General features: G+C 43.7%; 1 protein-coding gene across 3 annotated transcripts in view; it reads left to right on the forward strand.

The window, feature by feature from the left end:
• The window catches only part of slf1 (SMC5/6 complex localization factor 1), a 29,313-nt gene that overhangs the window by 2,400 nt on the left and 5,785 nt on the right, over positions 1-21,128 (forward strand). For all 3 annotated transcript variants that reach the window (XM_031848954.1, XM_031848956.1, XM_031848955.1), the window contains exons 6-17: positions 5-133; positions 274-339; positions 846-992; positions 1,212-1,381; positions 1,583-1,717; positions 2,111-2,264; positions 2,410-2,578; positions 2,847-2,992; positions 3,702-3,811; positions 7,148-7,227; positions 11,662-11,754; positions 12,979-13,161. In XM_031848954.1, coding sequence (XP_031704814.1) covers positions 5-133; positions 274-339; positions 846-992; positions 1,212-1,381; positions 1,583-1,717; positions 2,111-2,264; positions 2,410-2,578; positions 2,847-2,992; positions 3,702-3,811; positions 7,148-7,227; positions 11,662-11,754; positions 12,979-13,161 — 1,582 coding nt within the window. The remainder of the gene's footprint in view (positions 1-4; positions 134-273; positions 340-845; positions 993-1,211; positions 1,382-1,582; positions 1,718-2,110; positions 2,265-2,409; positions 2,579-2,846; positions 2,993-3,701; positions 3,812-7,147; positions 7,228-11,661; positions 11,755-12,978; positions 13,162-21,128) is intronic.

Here is a 21,128-nt window from a genome sequence, read left to right on the forward strand (position 1 = left end):
GCAGAGCAATTGTGTGGATATGAAGTTCAACATAACGAATGATGATCCAGCAGAGACAACAGAGGACAGTTTTGTTGATGTGGACTTCTCTAAGCTGGAGACAGAGCTCCGGGACTATGTCATCAAACAGGAGGTGTGTATGTGTTTGTTTGTGTGCATGTGAAAGCATGTTGCAGAGAAGCTCTTCGTTGGTCTACATTCTGCCCACCTGAATTGCCTTTTGTCCCCAGTGTTGTATGTTTTCTCCAGTGTTAATAGGGTCTTTTGCTTTAGGGCCGGCCGAGACTGTGCCTCCTTGAATTTCTGGGTTACCATGACCCGTACCGGCCACAGTCCCAGGTAGACAAGCGCACACACCCACCCGCCTCCCCCACCCTTGATCACTGTCATACATCTCTAAAATAACTATGTGTTTCATCAGGAAGATCAGGTCATTCAATTTCCTTTATGTCATACATTTCAATGGAAAGTGACATCTAGAGCAAGGGCGCATCATACTCAGGTCACCAATTTAACCACCACTGTCAGCTGATCTGAGAGTTGTGATTGGCAGGCCTATTAACAATACTCTCCACTGTCGTGTCCATACATTACCCAAGTGGATCTCCATCAGATTGCTATTATAAGTGCTTATGTGTTTCCATTCTGTACTTTCTGAATCCATATGCTATTTGCCGGTAACAGACAGTCAGAAATGACCTCCAGGAACTTTTGATGCCCATTCACTTCCTACTTCCATTACCCTTCTGCCCTCCTCTCTCTGCTGGCTGTCTCTTTGAGTGCAATGTTTTCTCCTCCTTTCCATATTCCTCTTACCTTTCATCATTGTTCTTTTATTCCACCAGGCTACAGAAACAGACTTCAGCAATGTTGGTAGTATGATAGAGTGTGGCCTCTTCACCGAAGCCTTGGACTCAATCAGAAGTGCTATGTTCCCGGGCCTGCTGCCACCAGCACCATACCTGGTCTCCCTCTTAGAATACGCACAGCAGGTAAGACCAGAATTACCAGACCGCAGAAATTCCCCCCTGCTGCTGCTGCATGCACCTCAGGGACTGCATCAAAGTATAACCAGTTTCATTACATTTTTCGAATTCTGGTCGCTTTTTTTATTACTGCTATTAGACTAAAGTGTAATTTAACATTTTTATTGAATATCCCAATATCCAAAACATTCAATCTGCAATTGTTGTCTGTTCCTTTTGTCACAGGGAAACGCCACATCCGTCTTCCTGAGAAACTTCCAGCAGGTCATGTATAACCTGCTTATCACCAACCCCCCCTGGCTGGCTCCCAGCACAGTGAAGAAATATTTTGCCCAGGTGTTGCAGTGTCCTCGGTGTAAAACGGGCCTGTGGCCTTTTCTAGAGACCGCCATCAGGTAAAGCTCATATCACATGAGATTCCCTGTCAAGTTATTCTATTTGCATTTGAAATGTTAGGAAACAGACACTTGAACCCTCTTTTCCAATAATGGAACTTGCATTGAGTATTAAATATTCATTTGTGACATTTATTGAAAATGCAATACAATTACTTTCTCATATATTTTCTGTTTCTCTATATTTGTGTGTTCCTCCAGCTACTGCCTGTCTACTGAGGTCACTTGTCACCCGCTCCCTGGCCCTGCCCTGCCAAGACTGTTACATTTCCATAGTGACCTCCTGGCATTTTTCCTCAAGCTTTTCCAGGGGGAACTCCACTCTGTCACCGCCGGGTAACGTTGATATATCCAGTGTGGGAGATGGGGCGGGGCTTTTTCTCATATCTGTTCACCGACGAAGCGTTTAATCCTTCCTGCATGGACAGAGTTGTGAGGGGGTTTTCCCTCAAATGGCGCACTAACATTAAGGTGGAAACTGATATGTTGATTAATGTGAACTTATTTTTAGGATTTAGGAACAAGACTTGAATAAGACTAGATGTGTAGTATTTTTCAGTTTGCAGTTGCCAGTATTTATTTGAAAAGCCTTAAGTCGGCAACTATTTGCTGTCACTTACAAAACTAAACTGCATGTTGTATTGACTACACGTTGGATCAAATGTTAATGCAACTCCTTTTGTTAGAATAAATGATTGTTACATTTAACAGTCTCTTCTTTCTGCTCAGGGGTTTTGTGCTGCCTGAGGCAGCAGGAGTCTCTCAGGCTTCAGCATCAGGATCTTTGCTGTATGGAACCTTCTGGACCGTGTGGGAGCGCTCCACGCTGTTGTCCCGAGCTGTGAAACGACTAACCCACCTCTTGGTACAGGCTGTCATTGAGGTAAATACTGTGGAACTCGCATGTCATTGGATGGTGTGTTACATCAGCCAAGATAATCACCAATTGGGTCAGATTTTTGATCGGACCAGAAAATCAAAGTCACTCCTACTCTTGACGCGTGCTAACTTGTTTATTGCCCCCGAAGGACTACGCTGAGAGGGATGAGAGGCAGAAGCTGCATTTGGCTGACACTCTGCTGGACCTCCTGTCTGTGTTGGTGGAGTTCTGGTGTCAGCAGCACTTCAAGCTGAACCAGAGCCTGGTGGAAAAGGGCCTAAAAGACCTAGCAGAGCACTTTGCTGTCATCAGCCAGGGTATGGAACAAAAATAGAAAAAGCCTTACATTCATACACGACAGTATGTGACCAATTATGCAGTACAAATGTTAGAAATACTGCACCAGATGTGCGATGAAATACATAGTTTACAAGTAATTCAAACACAATATTTAGCAGAATAATTACCATTATATCTTTTGGTATTTAGAGAAAATACTACACTAGTGCGACACTTTTCTTTTTCTTTCAATCCATCACTGACAGGATCGTATCTGACCTTTTTTCCCTCTGTTCTGTCCTGTAGATGTATCTCCGGAGGTTCTGGCAGAGCTGGTTGTCAGGATTCGCTCTACCAGACTTAAGTTGATGATGGCAGATGCCATATTTAGGAGTCTTTGCTGCAGAAGTGGATTCACAGTTGGAGATGAACCCCTCTCTTTTAAGAAAATGGTTTGTTGACTTGTGTGTGTTTGTTTCTTGTTCTTCACTCAATTTCCCATTACCTACTCACAGGAAACCTTATCAGTCCTGTATTTATTTTGTCATTGGCAGGTTTTGTAATAAGTTTAGGCATGCGCCTCTTACTTGTGTCAATCGTATCAGTCATGTGCTGCTTAGTTTTGTAAGTCATGTAGACATTGAGTGGCATTTTGTAAAATGTAAGTTTAGAGAGTTCAGTTGGCAGCCGTTTTCGGTTCATATACTGGAAAAAAAACTTTTGGATTTGAAAGTGTATTACAATTCTGATAAAACTACACACACATATATACACACATACCAATGTTTGTAAAACACAGAAAATACTAAAGTAATTAAAGAAACTAACAGCATTACTGATTTTAATATTCTTTGATCAATATGCCGCTTTTAGTTATTCCGATTTATTTTTCTGCTTTGCTCTTGTGTTACCATAAAAAGGAATAAAACACAGATGTTCTGCAGTTAACTTTGCAGTGTAAATATTGATATAGATTATATTACAGTTCTCTGTCACTGACAAAAAGATGGCGGATGTAGTCTAACCATCGTATTACCTTGCGGTAGAACATCTGGTTGATGTCTTTGTGCCTCTTCAATCCCATAAAGACACAAGCATCCATTTGCACTGTAAAGGCAATGTCTAACCTTGTGTGTGTGTGTGTATGTGTGTTTCTGACAGGTGCTGTCCTACATGCCTGCTCTGGAAAATTTAGCTCAGAGTCCCACCGGCGCTCGCCTCAGGACCGGACCCACCTCCCACAGCTGCACCAGCCAGGGGACCGGCTGCAGGTCAGATACACACAGCTGTCCGTCTATACCACTGTTCATCTCTCAGGGCACATTTTCATAAGAGCCTGAGGCAGAACATTGTGAAGACATACATGCAGAGGACGGCGCTGCACACGGGCCAATAGTTTAAATTGGACTTTACACTTTACATTTTTGACCCTGCAGGTGCTTTCTCATTTTGGTGCCTTATTTTAGACTACATTTTAAACTACCAAACCCTAGGTAAGTTAACTTATGTTTACAGATCAGCCTGGGGATTTGAAATGACAGTGTGTGCAGATCATTACCAGTCTATTGCTCTGCACTCTTAGGCTAACTGCCTTAGATATAGTTAGGCAGTGAACACTGTGAGTGTTTGCACTTTCACTATTGCTAAACCTTTTTAAAACTGTATCAAAACTATCAAATCTATCATTGTGGTTTGTTGCTTTCCCAAAAGTCCCTTAAAGGCACAGTGCACATTTAAGTGTATTTAAACCAGCTGCATCTGTCTTTCATTTATTTTTGGATTTTTTTTATCTTGTGTGTGTCTAAAATAGCAGAACTAGTCAACCAGCAGTCTACTGTGCCTCCATTGTCAGGTTTCCACTCATACATTTAAAGGCAAAACGGGGGGAAATGTACAGACCCGATGAGAAATGTGAGTGAAAAGGAACAAAGGAACACCTGGAGAGAGGATGAAAGTGTGGGTGGGTGGGAAGCAGAGATGCATGAATGAAGGGACTAAGGGAAAGCTGGAGAGAGGCAAATGGAGGTCAGACGGAGCGTGAGGAGTTGGCATGTGACGGGTCATGCCCAGGTCTGATCCTATCAGTGTGTGCTGGCTGAAAGGAGGGGTGCATGGGGAGGTTAGACCCTCTCATCTCACACACACACACACACACACACACACACACACAGTCCTGAGTTTTGATTTGGACAGGAAGCCGACAGATAGACAGACTAGGATATCCCATCAGGCCTTTGTGTCTACCCTTACGACCACCAGCGCTCAGCCTTCACCACCCCCCCCCCCCTTCTTCACCTCTCTTGATCTACACTCACATACTCACATACTAAGTCCCTCTCTGAATGCAAACACACACACTCTCCATGCTTGGTATCAGACATCTGCTACTCCACCAGCAGGTAGTTGGCCTGGGGAAGGGGAGGAGCCACCAGGGAGCAAGTTCATGCGAGGGCTACTGGTTCATGTGTTGACCCGATCCCCTCTTCCCTCCATCACTGCTTTCTGCTCTTTCTACTTTCTGCTTTCCCCGCGGTTTCAAGGGTTTAGTTTGTTTTGACATATACATGAGAGGAACTGAATAAAACGAGGAACGCAATCTGTGCGGATGAGATAAAGAAATGCCAAAGGGCATGTAAAATCATTTGACCCTGAAAGAAAGAATGAAATCAGAATGACAAAGCCTGTGATGAATTGAGAACAGAAACCAAAAGAAAATCTTGTTTCCTCATTTTTCACGCTTGAATGTCTGATATTCTGCATACTTTCAGTGATGTTGACACTCTTAACCAATTAACACATCTTTTGTTGATGAATTTAAGAGTCTGGCACACTCCTCAATTTCTAAGCATTTACAATGCACTTCTCTATGTTGCTGGAGCTGCTATGACTCAATCAAATCATTTAAATATTCTATATAAAGAACTCAACTATATTTGTTGTTAGAGCACTTGTCAGTAATTCACAGTCCTTAACAGGATAAGACAACATTTGGAAAAAAGGCTGATTTTTCAATAATACGAATGTGACTGCGGTGTTTCAATATAGAAGTTTTGAGTTTTTGGTCTTTTCAAACTGTCGGTAGAACACGAGACAAAATCCGAGGAAGATGTTTGGTATTGGATTCATGAAAAAGAGCAGGAGCAGGTCATAGAGGTTGAGAGGAGCCACATGACCCCTTTATCTTTCATCTCTGGCTGTTAGAACGCATTAGGCTGTTTTACTGTGACTTGAGGCCACTGTGGTGTGTGAGATGGCGAGTGTGCTTCTTCTGCACCAACAGACAGGCAGGCATTTGAGCACACGTGCCAGCCATACCAAGCTGACAGACCGACTACTTAGATGGCCGTTTGACTTGCCTGCTGGGCAGTGAGTGCCTTGAGCAGAAGGGGAGCTGTAATTACACTAAATCTTCTCCTGCTGGCTTAATCAAGCTCTGCGTACTGCTGTTATCTTTACAAAGCGTTGAACTATTACTTTGCCTTCTTCTCTTCTGACCGGACCTGAACATACTCGATAATCAGCTGGATTTAAGAAAAGCCTGCAACTACATCAGCTCCACAGATAAAAGGGACATGTTTTTGTTTTTGCTATCGACATGCACTTCCCCATTACTTCCAGTATTTCTCACAAGTTTCTTGAGACTCTGCCTCCAAGGGAACGTGCCGCCCCAGGCCCAGCATTGATAGCCGGGCCACTGACAGCATGCTGGCTTCCTAAAGTAGACCACGAGGGAAGGAGAGACTGGGGCGTGTACAAGCCAAGTACTGTCAACCGCCACCGCTGCCAGCCTATATGGACAGGGGACACTTGGGTGAAGTAGTTTGAGATAAGAAGTGGTATGCCCTTATACCAGACACTCTTATGGACTCTTTCAAACACACACACACACACACACACACACACACACACACACACACACACACAGAGCTCATCTCATCTCTTCTCAGCCTTGTCCCTGCTAATAACAAGCAACGTGACAGGACGTGTGTTTCCTCCTCACTGCTGGGAGCTCCTTCCTGGCTACTGAACAAGCCAATTACCAAGGAACAAGCCTCTTCCCTGTAATACGGATGGCACTCCGCTTCAATGCAGGGCACGCGCACGTGCACAGCCGTATACACTCCAGACACCTGTCAGACTTCATGCAGGCAGATCTTCCATACCCACTCACAGTACTAGTGACAGCCCACAGCTATTAGCACGCCACTACTTTGAAGAGGCTTCACTTTCTTTTACTAGTTATTCCTCCTAATGTGCTTGCTCACATCGGATTCTCCGTCTCTACGTTTGAGGCGTTAAGTGGGAGGAAAAGTGCTTTGGAGACGGGAATGGAGGATTGGGCGTGTGAAGTGTGTGTGTGTGTGGCCAACACAGAAGGGGGTTTGACAGATATTGTCAGATTTCATATATGAAATGATGCAACGCCACGAGGGATTCCTTTGCTAATGGCACTTTTCACAGTACAGTAATGCCCGTTCCACTTTCTGTACCACTAGGTCTCCGCGCTGTCAGGCTGGTCGGTCATTGAAACTTTGGACTTGTGTATGTAAATGCACATACATGCATATTTTCCTCATTACCCCTTTGACCATGTCCTCTCCACACAGTGCTCGGAGCTCTTCGGTGAATATAACAAGCACAGAGAAAGAGAACATCCCCAGGGGTTTGAACAGAGTCAACGCAGCAGGTACGGCACATACATACATACATACATACATACACACACACACACACACATACCGCTGCTTGACAATATCGCTGCAGATTTGCAAGGATCGGACTTTTAATGGACTGATGCACTGCACTAGGTCATCAGTAAAGAGGCACATGATAGCTCTGTCATCACTTTCAGTTTAATGAAGAGCACATAATGTATGGAGAGAGTGATTGATTTGCATCGGACGCCGCTTCCATCTAGTCAGCTGTAAAGGCAACTCGGCTGCATAATTGGCGTGTGTGTGCCGGGCAGAGTTTGGTCCGTATTCCGCCTCCTCCTCCACTTGTTCTGTTCGCATTGAAATTCATGGCTGCGCTGTTTTGTTTTGCTTTTTTTTCCTCATGTCTTATTCACCTTTTAAAAAAAGTAATAGATAAATAAATAAAAGTCGCGGACAGAAATAATGGCTTCCTCATACAATAACACATATTAGTACGCACAATGTGCCTCAGATCTCAATTTTAGGGATATTAAATGCCGCAATTAGGGTAGAGCTACAGATATACGGCGGCTGCACTGGTGGAACTTCCTGCAATTAGAGGCATGGCACTGTGTGTGAACTCTTTAAGGTGTCAGAGCTCATATCTCCCCCCTCCACCTGATCAGAAAGGCCCTGTGCCGGTGCAAAGGAGGGAGAGGAGGAGGAGGGGGGAGAGGAGGAGGGCGGAGGCAGGAGACTCAAGGCTGTTGGCATGTGTTGTTTTTCCACTACGTGATCTCTATACCGATGCGGTCGGCATTAATTTTTGATGAACCATCGGCACAGCATCCTCCCCTCTCGCCCTCTCATCCCATCCCATTCTCTCTCTCGCTCCCTTCCTCTCTCTCTCTCAGGCTTCTTCCCCCCACATACGTAAGCTTGCTTTCTTATATGCTGCACTTCTTTGCTTTGGAGCATCTGTCTCGCCTTCTGGAACCTCAGTATCTTTGTCAAAGTAGCTGAGGAGGGGTTGAGGGATTTGGGATGAACTTCTCTTTTTTTTTTTTTTTCTTCTTCAGTTCCGTATCTCCTTCTGGAGGCTCTGCCGAGATTTCATTCTAAATCAGTCTGAATATACTGTATGGAGATTGTCAAACAAGAACTGCTGTCTTTTTGTGGTCGCTTGAAATCCGTTTGCTTTTAGCTTTCTGAAACAAGCTATTATTATACTAGTCAACATCCACGCAGCATAGTTCAAACGCTAGGTTCTTTGTTCTTGGGAATGCGAAGGTACTCCAGGTTACCAGCAATCAACAATAACTTTGTAAAAAAGTTGCTGCTTTACAAAATGATCAAAGTGTAATTATTTCCTATGCTCAACACAGTCAGGGCATCTTCTATTAGTTTTGAAAAAGGTTTAAGTTGTCCCATACCTAACAGGTGCTTTTTCATACATATTAGTACATGGAGTTTGGTAACCTTATGTACTTCTCACCTAACACCTGAGTGGAGGTCTGAACATCCCAAGCACACTGTCACTGAACTACTTGACTCTTATTCTGGTCAGTAGGGCTATCTGGAGTTGCATTGGGCGAGAATGGAACATAAACTACTTCAGGAGTGTGACAGTGCAGATTGGGCAGTAAAAACTCATTGATGTTGATGTAATTGCTCAGTCTATTTTATGATCTGGTTTTTCTAACCAGTGATTTTGTAGTGAATATTGATTCAGATCTGTAGCTCGTCAGTCACAACATTCCTACTGCGCCTTTATATGCCTTCATTAAAAAATATGTTTGGACCATAGAGTGACAAAAAGATGACGGAGGCAAAAGATTTTTGTGAGCCTTTGCTTGAACATTACTTTTTGTTTTATTTGTCCATTTGGCAGACAGCTTTGTCCAACGCAACGGAAAATCCAAGCCAGTGCATTTGCTTACTGTCGTTTTTAACAGACGCTCTGTGTTTGTATCCTATTACTTCCTGTTGGCACAAAGGGGCTCCGTTGCTGTTTTTGACTTATTAAATGGAGGTATCCAAAAATAAAATCTTCACCAATTTAATGTAAAATGATAGGCACTTACGTTAATGCCGGTAAAAAAAAAATGGAGGCGCTGCAGTAATGTCGATTTGGAGGATTTGAACGTGTGACTCTTAGAGCCAGCGACAGCAGTCTTCAAATAGTTTTAAATATATCCAATAACTAGCACTGAATACCTTTTTATAACACGTTTCTTACAAATAGCATTGTTACTGGCTTCCAGCAGCCTTTTTTGTTCCAGGGATCAGTGGGCCAAGTGACACTTTAGAGGAGTGTAGCAAGCAGACTGAGGGATATAAAGAGCAACACATACATTTAACTTTTCTATTAAAGTGTGAAACAGGGGATTTATAGAAAAGGACAGGCGGATTTATCCTTTCCGTGCTTGTAAATGCTGAGCATGCAATTACCCCTATAATAGAGGCGTTGTGTCCAAATTGGAGCCATTAAAGTGATTTAACAGTGCGTGGATTGGCCCTGGCATTTGCGAGGATGTGTACACATGGGGTGTAGTGGAATGGATGTTTTATCACAGCGTTTTAGAGCGCGGTAATAGCAGAGCAGCCCATGTAGAACACTGACGTGCCGCACTGTACAGCTTACTCATTAGGGACTGTATTTTGGACTGGGCTCCAGCCTCCGTGTGGGTGTTGTTGATTTTTAGATTGGAAATATTGGTTTGCTTCAGGGATTGACGTCTTCTGGTTTCTGGCGCTGATACTTTACAATCACCAGTGCTTTCTGATGTTACCTTTGCAAATAACTGCACTTTTACATGCAAGTTAAAACTAATTATACAGTGACCTATTTGCAGAATGAAAATCAGAATACCACCATAGAATAGGGAGTTATTTTCGCACTGGATCGTGACCCTAATGTTCTTTTTAAGTCCCTTATTTTAGTGATTTCCGTCATTTGTATTTTATGGAGTTGCATATCAAAATGAAATTGACGCGATCTGACGAAGTGCTTGAAATTAGTTGCAGTCTGCTTCATTGTGTGATCTCACTGTGAGAACACACAAAGTGGTTGTTTTTTTGAATTTTTACAGCAATGAAATGACTTATTTTGTGGCTTTTCGAGTCTCTTCAGTTGACATTGGCTGTTCTAAACCTCGAACAGCTTCATATAATATGATTATTATATGAAGCGTTCTAAAACTATTCCAGAAATGTGTAGAGAAATATTATGATACACTGTAGGACTGTTTCTGAACTGGACATGATCTTTTAACTTCTTTCTGTTTGTTAGGTTTTGCGTCACGTTTCTTGGGAGAACATAAATGTTGCTTTTTAATAATCAGTCGTAGCATTTTCCTGTGTTCTTTTCCCTCGCCACTCTTCAACCTCTTTACTACCGGTGGATGACATTTAATGCGTCTTCTGCAACCTCAAAGACACCTGCTGGAAGAAAGGAATTCCTCCGAATGAATAGGATCCAGGGTTTCCAATATTTCCCCTATATGCTTTGAAATGCTGGAAACCCTTTCACTCTGTTCACTGCTTCTTCTTTCTTGCCCCACTGTTTCCTCCCTCCCTCTCCTTTCTGCCCCAGTCTGTGCGCGCTGGACTGGAGCCCCTGTACAGGCGAGGCGTCCTGGGGAGAGCTAGTAAAGCATTTATTATGGGCTTTTCATACTGGCAAGCACAGAGCCACTCATGCTTGGCCTTTAACTTCCCTCTGAAGTTCAGCCATACATGAAAAGAGGGGGCTGTGGCCCGCTAATATATTCCTGGTTTAATATTATATCAGGAAAAAGTGAGCGACGGGTAAAGATGAGAGGGAGAAAAAAGGAAGAGGGCAGAAGAAAATTGTGTTTAAAAAATAAAAATGGAATCCTTGATTTTGTTTCCACGCCTGTTCACTGGTAGTTTGCTGATTAAATGTCACGTGGTGATACTCGCAATGCCCAGCGGAGCTTTTGAACTCTGGATCTGTGAAGAATCCTTTTTGGAGGCTTTGTGCGTGGGCTGTCTACCATAACTTCCTCTCAAGTAACAATATAGGGATGAGCGGACAGGAAGCACCGCTACATTCTCGCCGCTACATTCATTTACTCGCCGACTGCCCCGATATTAACTTTGTTGGGCTCGGGGTGTTAGTGGATCTCTGTGTCTATAAAAGAGAAAAAGAGCGAAGCAAATTAGTCTCTCCATCTTTAATTTCTTTTTTCCTCCCATTTTTTTCCCTTGAAAGATCTCCCCCCCTTTTCTCATCACTCTTCTTAAATCGCATCCTCATTGGCGGGTCGTACTTTTTTTAGGTCAGGTTTTTTCTTTTGGTGTTTGGGGACATTTCCGGGGTATTTTATTGGTGCGTTCACCATATGGAGAGGGACAATGGGCAGGACATCGGGGCACACCCTAAGTTTGGATTGCTCTCATCTCTTCCGCCTCTTCTCTCTTTTGGGTGTGTTTGTCCGTTGTGCGTGTCCCGGTCGAAGGAGAGACCCTCCTCCACAGAGCTTGCAAGAGGAACCAAGTGGAGACCGTGCTTCAGATCCTGTCGCTTCCTGGCACGGACGTCAACATTAAAGGTAAGACTTTCTCGCTTTCCCTATTCTCTGAAGCCTCCGTATCACAGTCATCTGACTCCACTCCCACTGTTTGCTATAGGGTTTCGAAAAGCGATTAACATTGGGGGGGGAAAAAGATGTGAGGAGAAAAAAGAAGTGCGTATGCGTCATCAGTGAGGGTAACCTTTAGCTAAAATGTAAAGGGTGTGTCTAGAAAGATCTGGATGGTTTGGCGGCTCAGATTTACAGCTTTATGTGACTTTGCTAAGTGAATTGAAAGCCTTTTGATATTTCAGAGTGACTTTCTTTTGTCCCTTTAGGTCAAATATAATGACTTCCCCTCCTTTTATGGAAATGTTATGCTGTTTCAAAGATTTTGCCGATTTTGTAATAGCCCTTTAATAGCAGCTAAATTGGCTTTCGTCTTGGTAGGGGCTTATGCAGGAGGCGATGTCTAAAATGTGATCAGGCAGAACTATGTGCAAAATGTTAAAATGACCGTTTCCATTGCAGTTGTCTCCCTGAACGAGGCCCGAGTTAACTGAGGAAGAACATTTTTGGTTGTCAGATAAAACAGATTCAACAGTTATGATGATCTCCAAATAGTCAAATTTTGATTATTTAGGACATGACTGTTTTTAAGTTTGGACCAAAACGCTGTAAATCAAGATGGACTCAAGTGTTTTAATATTTTTTAGAAATGCTGATATGTCTAGGCGAGACGTACATAGGCAGTGATTTGTACTTGTAACCTCCAAACAATAACACATTCATAATAGCGAATCAATCTTTAGCAGCCGTAGTTCAGTCGTGTTAATGTCTTTTGTCTTAAGGCGATGCAATGGTGTCTTGTTCATTTCTACCAATTTTAGCACAGTTTCTCCAGTTAGCCCCGCTGGCTTATTTGCTGCTAGAGTTGTTAGCTCCAAGAACTATCCAACAACTTAGCCGCAAGAGTTCGACCACTCACCCACGAGACTCTTTACTTTTTCATCATGACACTCCAGTCATTCTCCGAATTGTCTAATACTGTAACATACTTTGAGAGATGTACATATCTATTCAACTGCTTGATACACAAAATTATTTTCCAAACATCACTATCCTCCATGAAAATTCTTGACAGAAAGCATTTACATGGAAGAGATCTTTATATTGTATATTTAAGTGTTTTAGCCACAAAACGATGATAAAAGGTGATGTGCTTGTGTGTGTGTGTGTGCTTGGTTTTTTCTGACCATGCAGACCATGCAGGCTGGACGCCTCTGCATGAAGCGTGCAACCATGGCAGCGCTGGGTGTGTGGAGGCTTTGCTACGTCACCGCCCCGCCCCTGTGATAAATAACCAGGTGGGTGGAGTCAGCCCACTTCACGACGCTGTGCTAAACAGACACATGGACGTCGCCAAAATGCTACTGGAGCATGCAGGTGAGTGAACTTCCCCAATCCACCCAGAGACTCGGTGCTTTAGAGTGTGAGCTGACGTAAAGAATGACAAAAATAATCGGTTTTATAACACTATTTATAACACTATATAACACTATTTATAACACTATTCAAAATTAATTTACCCCAATTTTATGTTTTTAATACCTAAATAATAGTAAAATATGATTATATTGCAAAGTAATATTGATCTTAAAAGTGGTTGCTCAGTGGCACTTCAGTTAATTAACACCTTTATGTATCCAGGTGCATATTTACTAGATTGGGCAAATTAGAATAGGACAAAATGTGTCTTTAATTTGAGGTTAGTTAAAACTGTGACACTGATATTGGTCTTGGTGCTTTATTTTGTCTATATCATTACTCAGGCAGGTTCAATTAAAAATTGCCACTCCAACTGTACGTTGCATGTATATATTTTCTAATGGGATTGGATACACTTAACTGTTTTTATAAGTCTTCATATAATCCATCTTCCTTGAAGCGATTCATTAAACCAAATGGTTCCCGTCACATTGATGGAATCGTATAATGTTAAAATAAAACACCTTTTAACTTGTCCAGCCAGAAGGCTGCCAAGAAGAGCTAATCTGTAGAATTAGCCGTTTAGCTAATGATTTGCTGCATGTCACTGCTGCTGTAGCCAAGACGAGCTTTCAATTTAATACAGCCAACAAATTCAGCGGCGCTTACTGACAGATTGAATGCTGCTTTCGACCTTATTAGCAGGGCCAGTTTTATCTTGACTGGCCTCCTGGTAGAGTGGGGGACCTGTTGATGGTGGGGGGCTTTTACAGGGACTCTGGATTTTTACACATCAAGTTCAGTTCATTCATCACACAGATAACTATTCCGCCTCTGTAGGCCGTAGTGTAATGTTCTCTGCGGCTCTGGAGGGGGCTTTACCGAGTCCCAAAAATATGACAATGTCATGAGGGTTAATTCGGCTTGGGCATGGAGACTGCAATTTTTTTTAGCAGAAAGCCTTTGTTGGAGTCGTGGATGATCTAACCAAAGATGGTATTCATTTGCATTATGGGAAATGTAGGCTCTAGAGTTTATGGCGATTGATCCATACTTAAGACTAAATGTTAGGATCTTTCTCTGGAATATCCCTTTAATGCTTTCACTTGGGTTATGTACAATTTTTGTATGTTATCTGAGGGAATATTACAGTTGCCTACAAAACAAAAAGCATTATGGGCTGCAGACAAGACAAAGCAAATTGGTTCTAGACCCCAGAGGCCATCGCGGTTGTCTGCTGCTTCGCTGTATGACGTGTAGATCATCTATACCATCTTATCCTTCTGCCCCCACTGCTTGTCTTCATAATCCTCATGCAATCCTGCACTGCAGTGTCTGTCCAAACAGATTACCGCGTCACTTCATGAGATGTCTGTTAATGTCATCTTGACGAGATTAGAGGAGTCAGATTCCGCCGCTTGCGAAATTCACGCGCAGGTTTTTTTGTGGAAATGTGTCACAACACAACTAGTTTGTGTGTCGGCATGTTTGCATGCCACATACAGTCTGAGCTCAGGAGGGTTGAAGCGAGGGTGACGGGTGTCGGGAGCTCCGGAGAGGGTGGCGTCGCTGGTTGCGTGCAGCAGGTGGCAGAGTGAATGCGTTTGTGTTTTTGCGGAGGGCGGGGGTGGGCTGCCATTTGCCGGCATTGAACAAGTCTCTCATGTAACATACTGTACCTCTCTGCCTCTGCTCACCTCTCAGTTTGACTAATTATAGTTAATTTGATTCAACTTTCCCATTAACACATGTACACATTCTGTCCTCAAAAAATAAATTAGACTGGGATTGTTTAGTCCCGGAGAGGAAACAAGAGAGCGCTCCATTTTCCCTCCCTTCCTCAGTAACGAGAGGGAGAGACAATTAAAAGAGGTCAGATGAAGAAGCAGTAAAATTAGAAGATAAAGTGAGAGCGCGCGTGTGTGTCTGCAGCAAACGTCTGGCCTGCTGTCTAGGCCAGGGCTTTTCTTAGGGACCGAGCAGAACAACAAGGAATTGAAATACTCCCAATTTGAAAACACCTGCAGGCTCGTACATTATACCTCTCGCTCTCACTCGCCTTCTCCTGACTGTTTGCTATTTCCTCACACCTTGATGGCGGGTTGTCTAAAGGCTACAGCGGGGAGCTGGTGAGGAGGCGGTCCTCTTGACTCTAGGCTACGCTGTCTCTGTTGGTCTCTTGTCCGTGATCTCCATCTGGTTGCCATGGAAACCATCAGTCGGCCTAGCATATTTTGTTTTTCCTCTTCTTTTAAGTCCTGGTTGTTGAATCTGGGAGGTTTGGGCTTCGGGGCTTTATCGTGGTTAGTTACCGTAAGCAGATTTATGTTGTTGTTCATTCCAGTTTCTACTCTAAACTCAGGACTTTTGTGCTTATGGCAGCATTTCTAACATCCATACATCAGACTACTTTTTACATTTTTTGGCCAGGGAGATGCGCTGCAACGTCCCATGGTAGGAAAACAGGCTAGTGGGCCAGATGCATTTCAATTCCTCTCTGTCTTTATGTATTATATTCCTGTGTTTTAGCATTCTTAGTGCCTGCTACCTCTCCTGAAACTATATTTTCCACTGAGGCCTGCTGTTTCCAACAGAAAGGCTGAACCTAGCTGCCAAGGTTTCTGGTAGGCCAGAGAGGGCAACACTGACACTGGCACACCAACAAAGCCTTTATTTGGGAGTGATCTCACCCCTTTGTAAGCCTGTCTGCTGGGAGGCCTGGGCTCTTTTTTCAGGGGGTGAATTGTAGGGGGGAAGAATGGATGGATCCCACCCCTACCCCCCTCTACCTCAGTCCCTCCAGGCTTATGGAGCTGGCAAGGAAAGGATGCCATGGCTGAGGGCAAGGCTGACTCTGCTCTCCTCCCCCCCTCCTCCCATTGCCCAAGGCCGCCCCACATGACCCTGTGTGTGTGTGTGTGTGTGTGTGTGTGTGTGTGTGGCTCGTTTTTACACGGTATGGAAGTGTCCGTGGCTATATATTTTGGTGTATGTGCATGAATGCACAAATATTTTCTTGAATCTCAAATGCTGTATTGAGCGTATGCTGGCTTGTAATTAAGTATTTGTAAGTGTGTGTGTGTGTGTGTGTGTGTTTTCGCTGACGTTTCCCTGTGCCCCTTTCTCAGCTGGTAGGAGTGTTTAGATTTTGCAGGGTGGCCAGGGCAGCCGGTACCCCTGATTGGAATGGAAAATGACCCGGAGCCTTTAGCTGTGCAGTTCAGAGCGCGCACACGCACACACACACACACACACACACACTGGAGGCGTGTCAGTGAGCAAAGGGGGTGGAGAAATAAAGAAAAGAGCCTTTAAGCTGTCACCACTCGGCCCTGTGACCGTAATCGCTGATGGCATCTTCTCAATACAGCCCACCATGTTAGTAAGCACAGCAAGTCCACCTCGACTGGTAAACACACACACACACACACTCATTTAGATGCTTGGAGGGGAACGAGTATAGCAGAAAGAATTTTGCAGGTGTGTGTGAAAGTGTTTTGTTTCTTGTCTAATTGTTTGGCTTGAGTCAAGCAAGTTCAAAGAAGGCAAGAGAGTTGACTGCCTTCACATTTTTGTGCATCTCTTGTACACAAACACACGGTCGGTTTATGCACAGCATCCCGCGGTCCCTGCAGATCTTAATGTGAGCGAGTGTTTGTGGAGCAGAAAGATGTCATTTGCTCAGTGGCACGGGAAACGCACAGTCCCCACGGGCCGCTGCCGACAGTCATGGTGCGTCTCTGTCAGCTTGTCTATCTCTGTCATAGATACACGCGCGCACACAGGTAGCGCTTTAGACACACTTGGGCTTCCTCACTGTCAGCACGCTAAAGAAAGTTCATTCTGCTCGCTACTTATTTCCCTGTGGGTCCTGAACTGGCAACTGCGAAGAGCTGAGCACTCGTACCATTAGAGGCGAGGCTGTGTTTGGAGCCCTCGGCTTCACTCAGGTGTGTTCGTGTTTCAACTGCTGGTTTCTCCAGGCTATATTTCAAGGACTTTCCTCGCTGGGAATTTTTGAATAGATTCTCCTTCTTTCTCCTCTCTTCCTGCCTGTCTCTCTCTCTCGCCATCCACCCACCCCCCCCAACCCCCCAACCTTTCTTTCTGTGTTTTGGGGTGGTTGCCAAGATTAAGTATAGAGCTCAATCCAACAGCCTCCCGGGTCGTTCCCCAACATGCTCCAAGAGGAGGGAGAGACTCCTGTTTTATACAGATGAGGACCATGGAGGACTAAAGGATAATTTAGCAATTTCTTTATCAATGGTTTCTTGATGGCTAGTTATGCCGTTTTCTAGTGTACACATGCCTTGCCCTTTTTCTCCTTTCGAAACTGCTGCAGCATTTGTTGAGCATGAATTCCACAGGGAGCTAGCTTCAGTGAGAAGGAAAGGGCAGAAGCCAAGGAACATCATTTAAGTATTTATCTATTTAGCTGTCCTCTTTTGTCTACAAGGTTCAGCAGGAGTTTAATGTCATCTATTTATTCTTAAGGACTACATAACAATTAAGAGTGGTGAATTTGGTGTCAAGTGTCAAAAAGAAAAGTGTCATAAACATTCCCCTCCATCCGCAAAGCCAAGTTTCAAGGTTTAATTCACTTCTTTTGTCGAGGCCATTGAAACAAAACTACAACGTGGTCACAAGACGGAGATGATTCGGTGTTGTTGGCCATGAATATCTCTCTGTGTCTGCACTTTAGCCTTGAACTTAACTTAGTATACACTCCAATGGTAGAACCCCCCTAGCAGCAGTCGAGTGTGTTTGCTTTAGTCATTCTTTCAACAAGAAGCTAAACCCTGAAGCGTTTGCAGCCTGTTGTACTTTTAGTTTGGAGCAGCGGTAAGAATGGTGCGTACTGTGGGAGCAGTTAGTCGTTCAACAAGAATGTTAAGTGAGTCTGACGTTCCAAAGTTTAACTTTGCCATCACAATGTCAAATGTAAAGGCTTTATAAGAAACTGTCTGTTTTTAAAAGGTAAAGTCAAATTTGACAATAGTGTTACTGCAGTGTTACAAGCAAAAGCTTGTTTAAGACATCGATATGATTGAATCAGCGGACAATTTTTCATAATAATCCTGTTTAGACAACTGTCCACTGATGACTTCTTGACTCGGGCCTATTAGATTTACCAAAAACTTTCAGTTATGATTCTGGCCTGTCATATTTAAAAGGGCTGTTGCTGTCAAACAAAAAAAAAAAAAAATATATATATATATATATATTCCACATTATTCATTGTGCATCAATGTTAATTATTATTAAATTTATTCTCAGGCCGATGGTACTGTGTGCGCGCTGCCCGGGTGCTGAAATGCAGTGAACGAGATCGATCGATGGTCAGACAGCTGGGTATTTTATTTTAGGCCTGGTGTCGGTGGTCTATCTGTTAACATACACTTTATTTATTTTTTAATTTCTTTATAGGCCCATATTAGCAAATTCTTTTTTAGATCATTATTGCACATTTGTAGCAATTTTTCATTTCAATAAAAAGGAAAATTCTTGAAGTCCAATTGAAAAGCAAAGTGAAGAGCAATATTGGTAATTAATGGCCGCAAGTTTCAGAAAAGTTTGGCAGCTTGGGTTTTCATCTTCCCCTTCCAACGCCGTTTTAGTGCACATGCTTACAGGGGCTCAAACCCAATGGCCACAAGGGAGTGCTCCTCGTGCAAAGACGCAATGGCAGCAGGGGTCTATACTCAGACACAAACCTGCCGCGATAGGAAATAATACTTTTTCTAGCAGCTGTATATTTGACTGAGATTTGTTTCTCTCACCGACTAATCTCCAATAACAGATTCTGCATTCATATACCAAAATGTGGTATCGAACACAGTGTTTTCCGTTTGTAGTACATGTAGTGACTAATCACGTTTGAGTAGTATTTGGTTGAATGCAGGTAAACTGTTTGTGTGGAGAGCAAAAGAGGCAGAATTTTTGGCCGTAATGCAATTTCCAAACTCGCTAGTCTATCGATGATTTAGCTTTGCTTGTAAACTGTCTACTTGTGAAACAATCCGGTCGCACACGTCGTCTGTCAACTCCAACTCGAGTCTCTGATTTCAGGTTGCTAATGAGACTGTAAACAATGAGCAGCGCACGGAAAAGCTGGAGTCTTGGCCTGAATATCCGCTGGCTTCACTGGATCCCCAGAGAGGCTTATCTGTCGTCAGACCGATGGGTTCTGATATTGCTTACTGACTGACTGAGTGAAGGGTGAAAAAAAAAAAGATTCTCTCCCTCTTCCTCTGTGTGTGTGTGTGTGTGTGAGAGACAGATTGATACAGTGAGCCGGCCTGTACCTTTTGGTGAGGCAATTTCTGTAACATACAGCAACTATTTGCTATGTAAAGATTTGCCTATATGGCGGTTACCGCTGATAACCCCGTCCCAACCCACAGCATCGTCCTCCACCCTCCGGTTGCCCCCAGGTTAACACTGTTCGCTCAGTCAGCACTTTTGCTGTTGTTTGCACCGCTCATGCCGCTAGCACCGTTAGCTGCTAACCACCTTTTACTGCAGCCTCACAGAGCTGCTATAGCGTGACTGTAAACTCGCAGTTTTGCACCTCGCCTTGTCCTCTATCATCTGCACAAAACGTCTCTGCGTCTTGCCTTTGCATAGTGTGTGAAGTACGAAAAAAGAGCATTTTAAGTATAGGAAACTTAGCATTTATTTAACTATCATTGCCACAAAAATAAAACCCAGTGGGTTAAATTTGGATGAAGTGACTGTGCCCATAAGAGCCATGCAGACGCTAAATTCTAAAATCACAGTCATGTTTAACAGTTGTTTATTCTATCTTTATCTGGCTCTAGTTCTGTGTTTTGAGTCTACTTCTATCAAATTAACTTCCAAATGGTCTGAATTTTTAAATGAGGTTGTGTGCATGTTAATTGCATCATAGGAAACTGTTTACTTGCTTGCACATGATGATTCAGTGCATGACATATTATGAGAGTCAACAGCTGATGGCAGTGATTAGCCTTTTCTGATTGAGGAGACCGGTTGAGAGTTCATTTAGGGCTCCGCTCTGATTATTTGAGATGCTTATCGCTCACTGCTGATCAGCATCCAGTAAATCAAAGTCTATCTGATAACCCCTCTCGCTACAAGTGATGGAGCGGCAGGGGATTACACAAAGCTAGCAGTCGGTGCCCGTGCTTTTACATCCTACATCCTATCCTTATCGGCCCCACCTCTTCCGAAAGGCTGTGATCCAACTGTGCCGTACCAGGGACACGTTAATCAGACACAACCTGTTAAGATGGCGCTCACCTGTGACTGAAAAGTCACAGCCCGTCTCCGGCTGTGATGTCATTAGTGGAATTAAAGCTCAATCCAAAAGGAAATATAACAGAGGCCACATGACCTATAATCATTATACAGAGAGAATGACACGACTGCTTCATCTGATGTAACCTCCACAGGCTTTTCCATCCCTGCTTTTTATACTCTGAATATCAAGGTAGAAAGGAGGAGAAATGTATCACTGAGCGTTCAGACACTGTTGCTGAAGCAGAGAGGGATTGTAGCATATTCACACGTCTGGCTGTTCTTTCTTTTTTCCCCTGCATCTGATGCCTCTCCGCTGGCTGCTTTGGTGCTTCACTTGGTTGGCCTTGTTGTTTTTGCTGTGGTTTCTAGTCGCTAGCTAGCAGCTCCCTGTGGATATGTGATGCCGTGCCCCTGGCTGCAGTTCACACACTCAGCCTGCCTCTCTTTTTCAGGCAGCGAGGGGAGAAAGAAAGAAAGAGAGAGAGAGGATGTTTACCATGCTGTGGAGCTGCTTGCTTCCCAGCTTGTCTGCCTCAGCCACAGCATCAGGGGAGAGAGAGAGAGGGGGAGGGCACACTGCATCTTTCTTCCCTTTCCTCCCCTCCCACCCTCTATTTGCGCCAATTTTCCCCTCCTCCACTCTC

This window comes from Anarrhichthys ocellatus, unplaced genomic scaffold (assembly GCF_004355925.1).
Source record: "Anarrhichthys ocellatus isolate YVR2014 unplaced genomic scaffold, GSC_Weel_1.0 scaffold9, whole genome shotgun sequence".
NCBI classification, from domain to species: Eukaryota; Metazoa; Chordata; class Actinopteri; order Perciformes; family Anarhichadidae; genus Anarrhichthys; species Anarrhichthys ocellatus.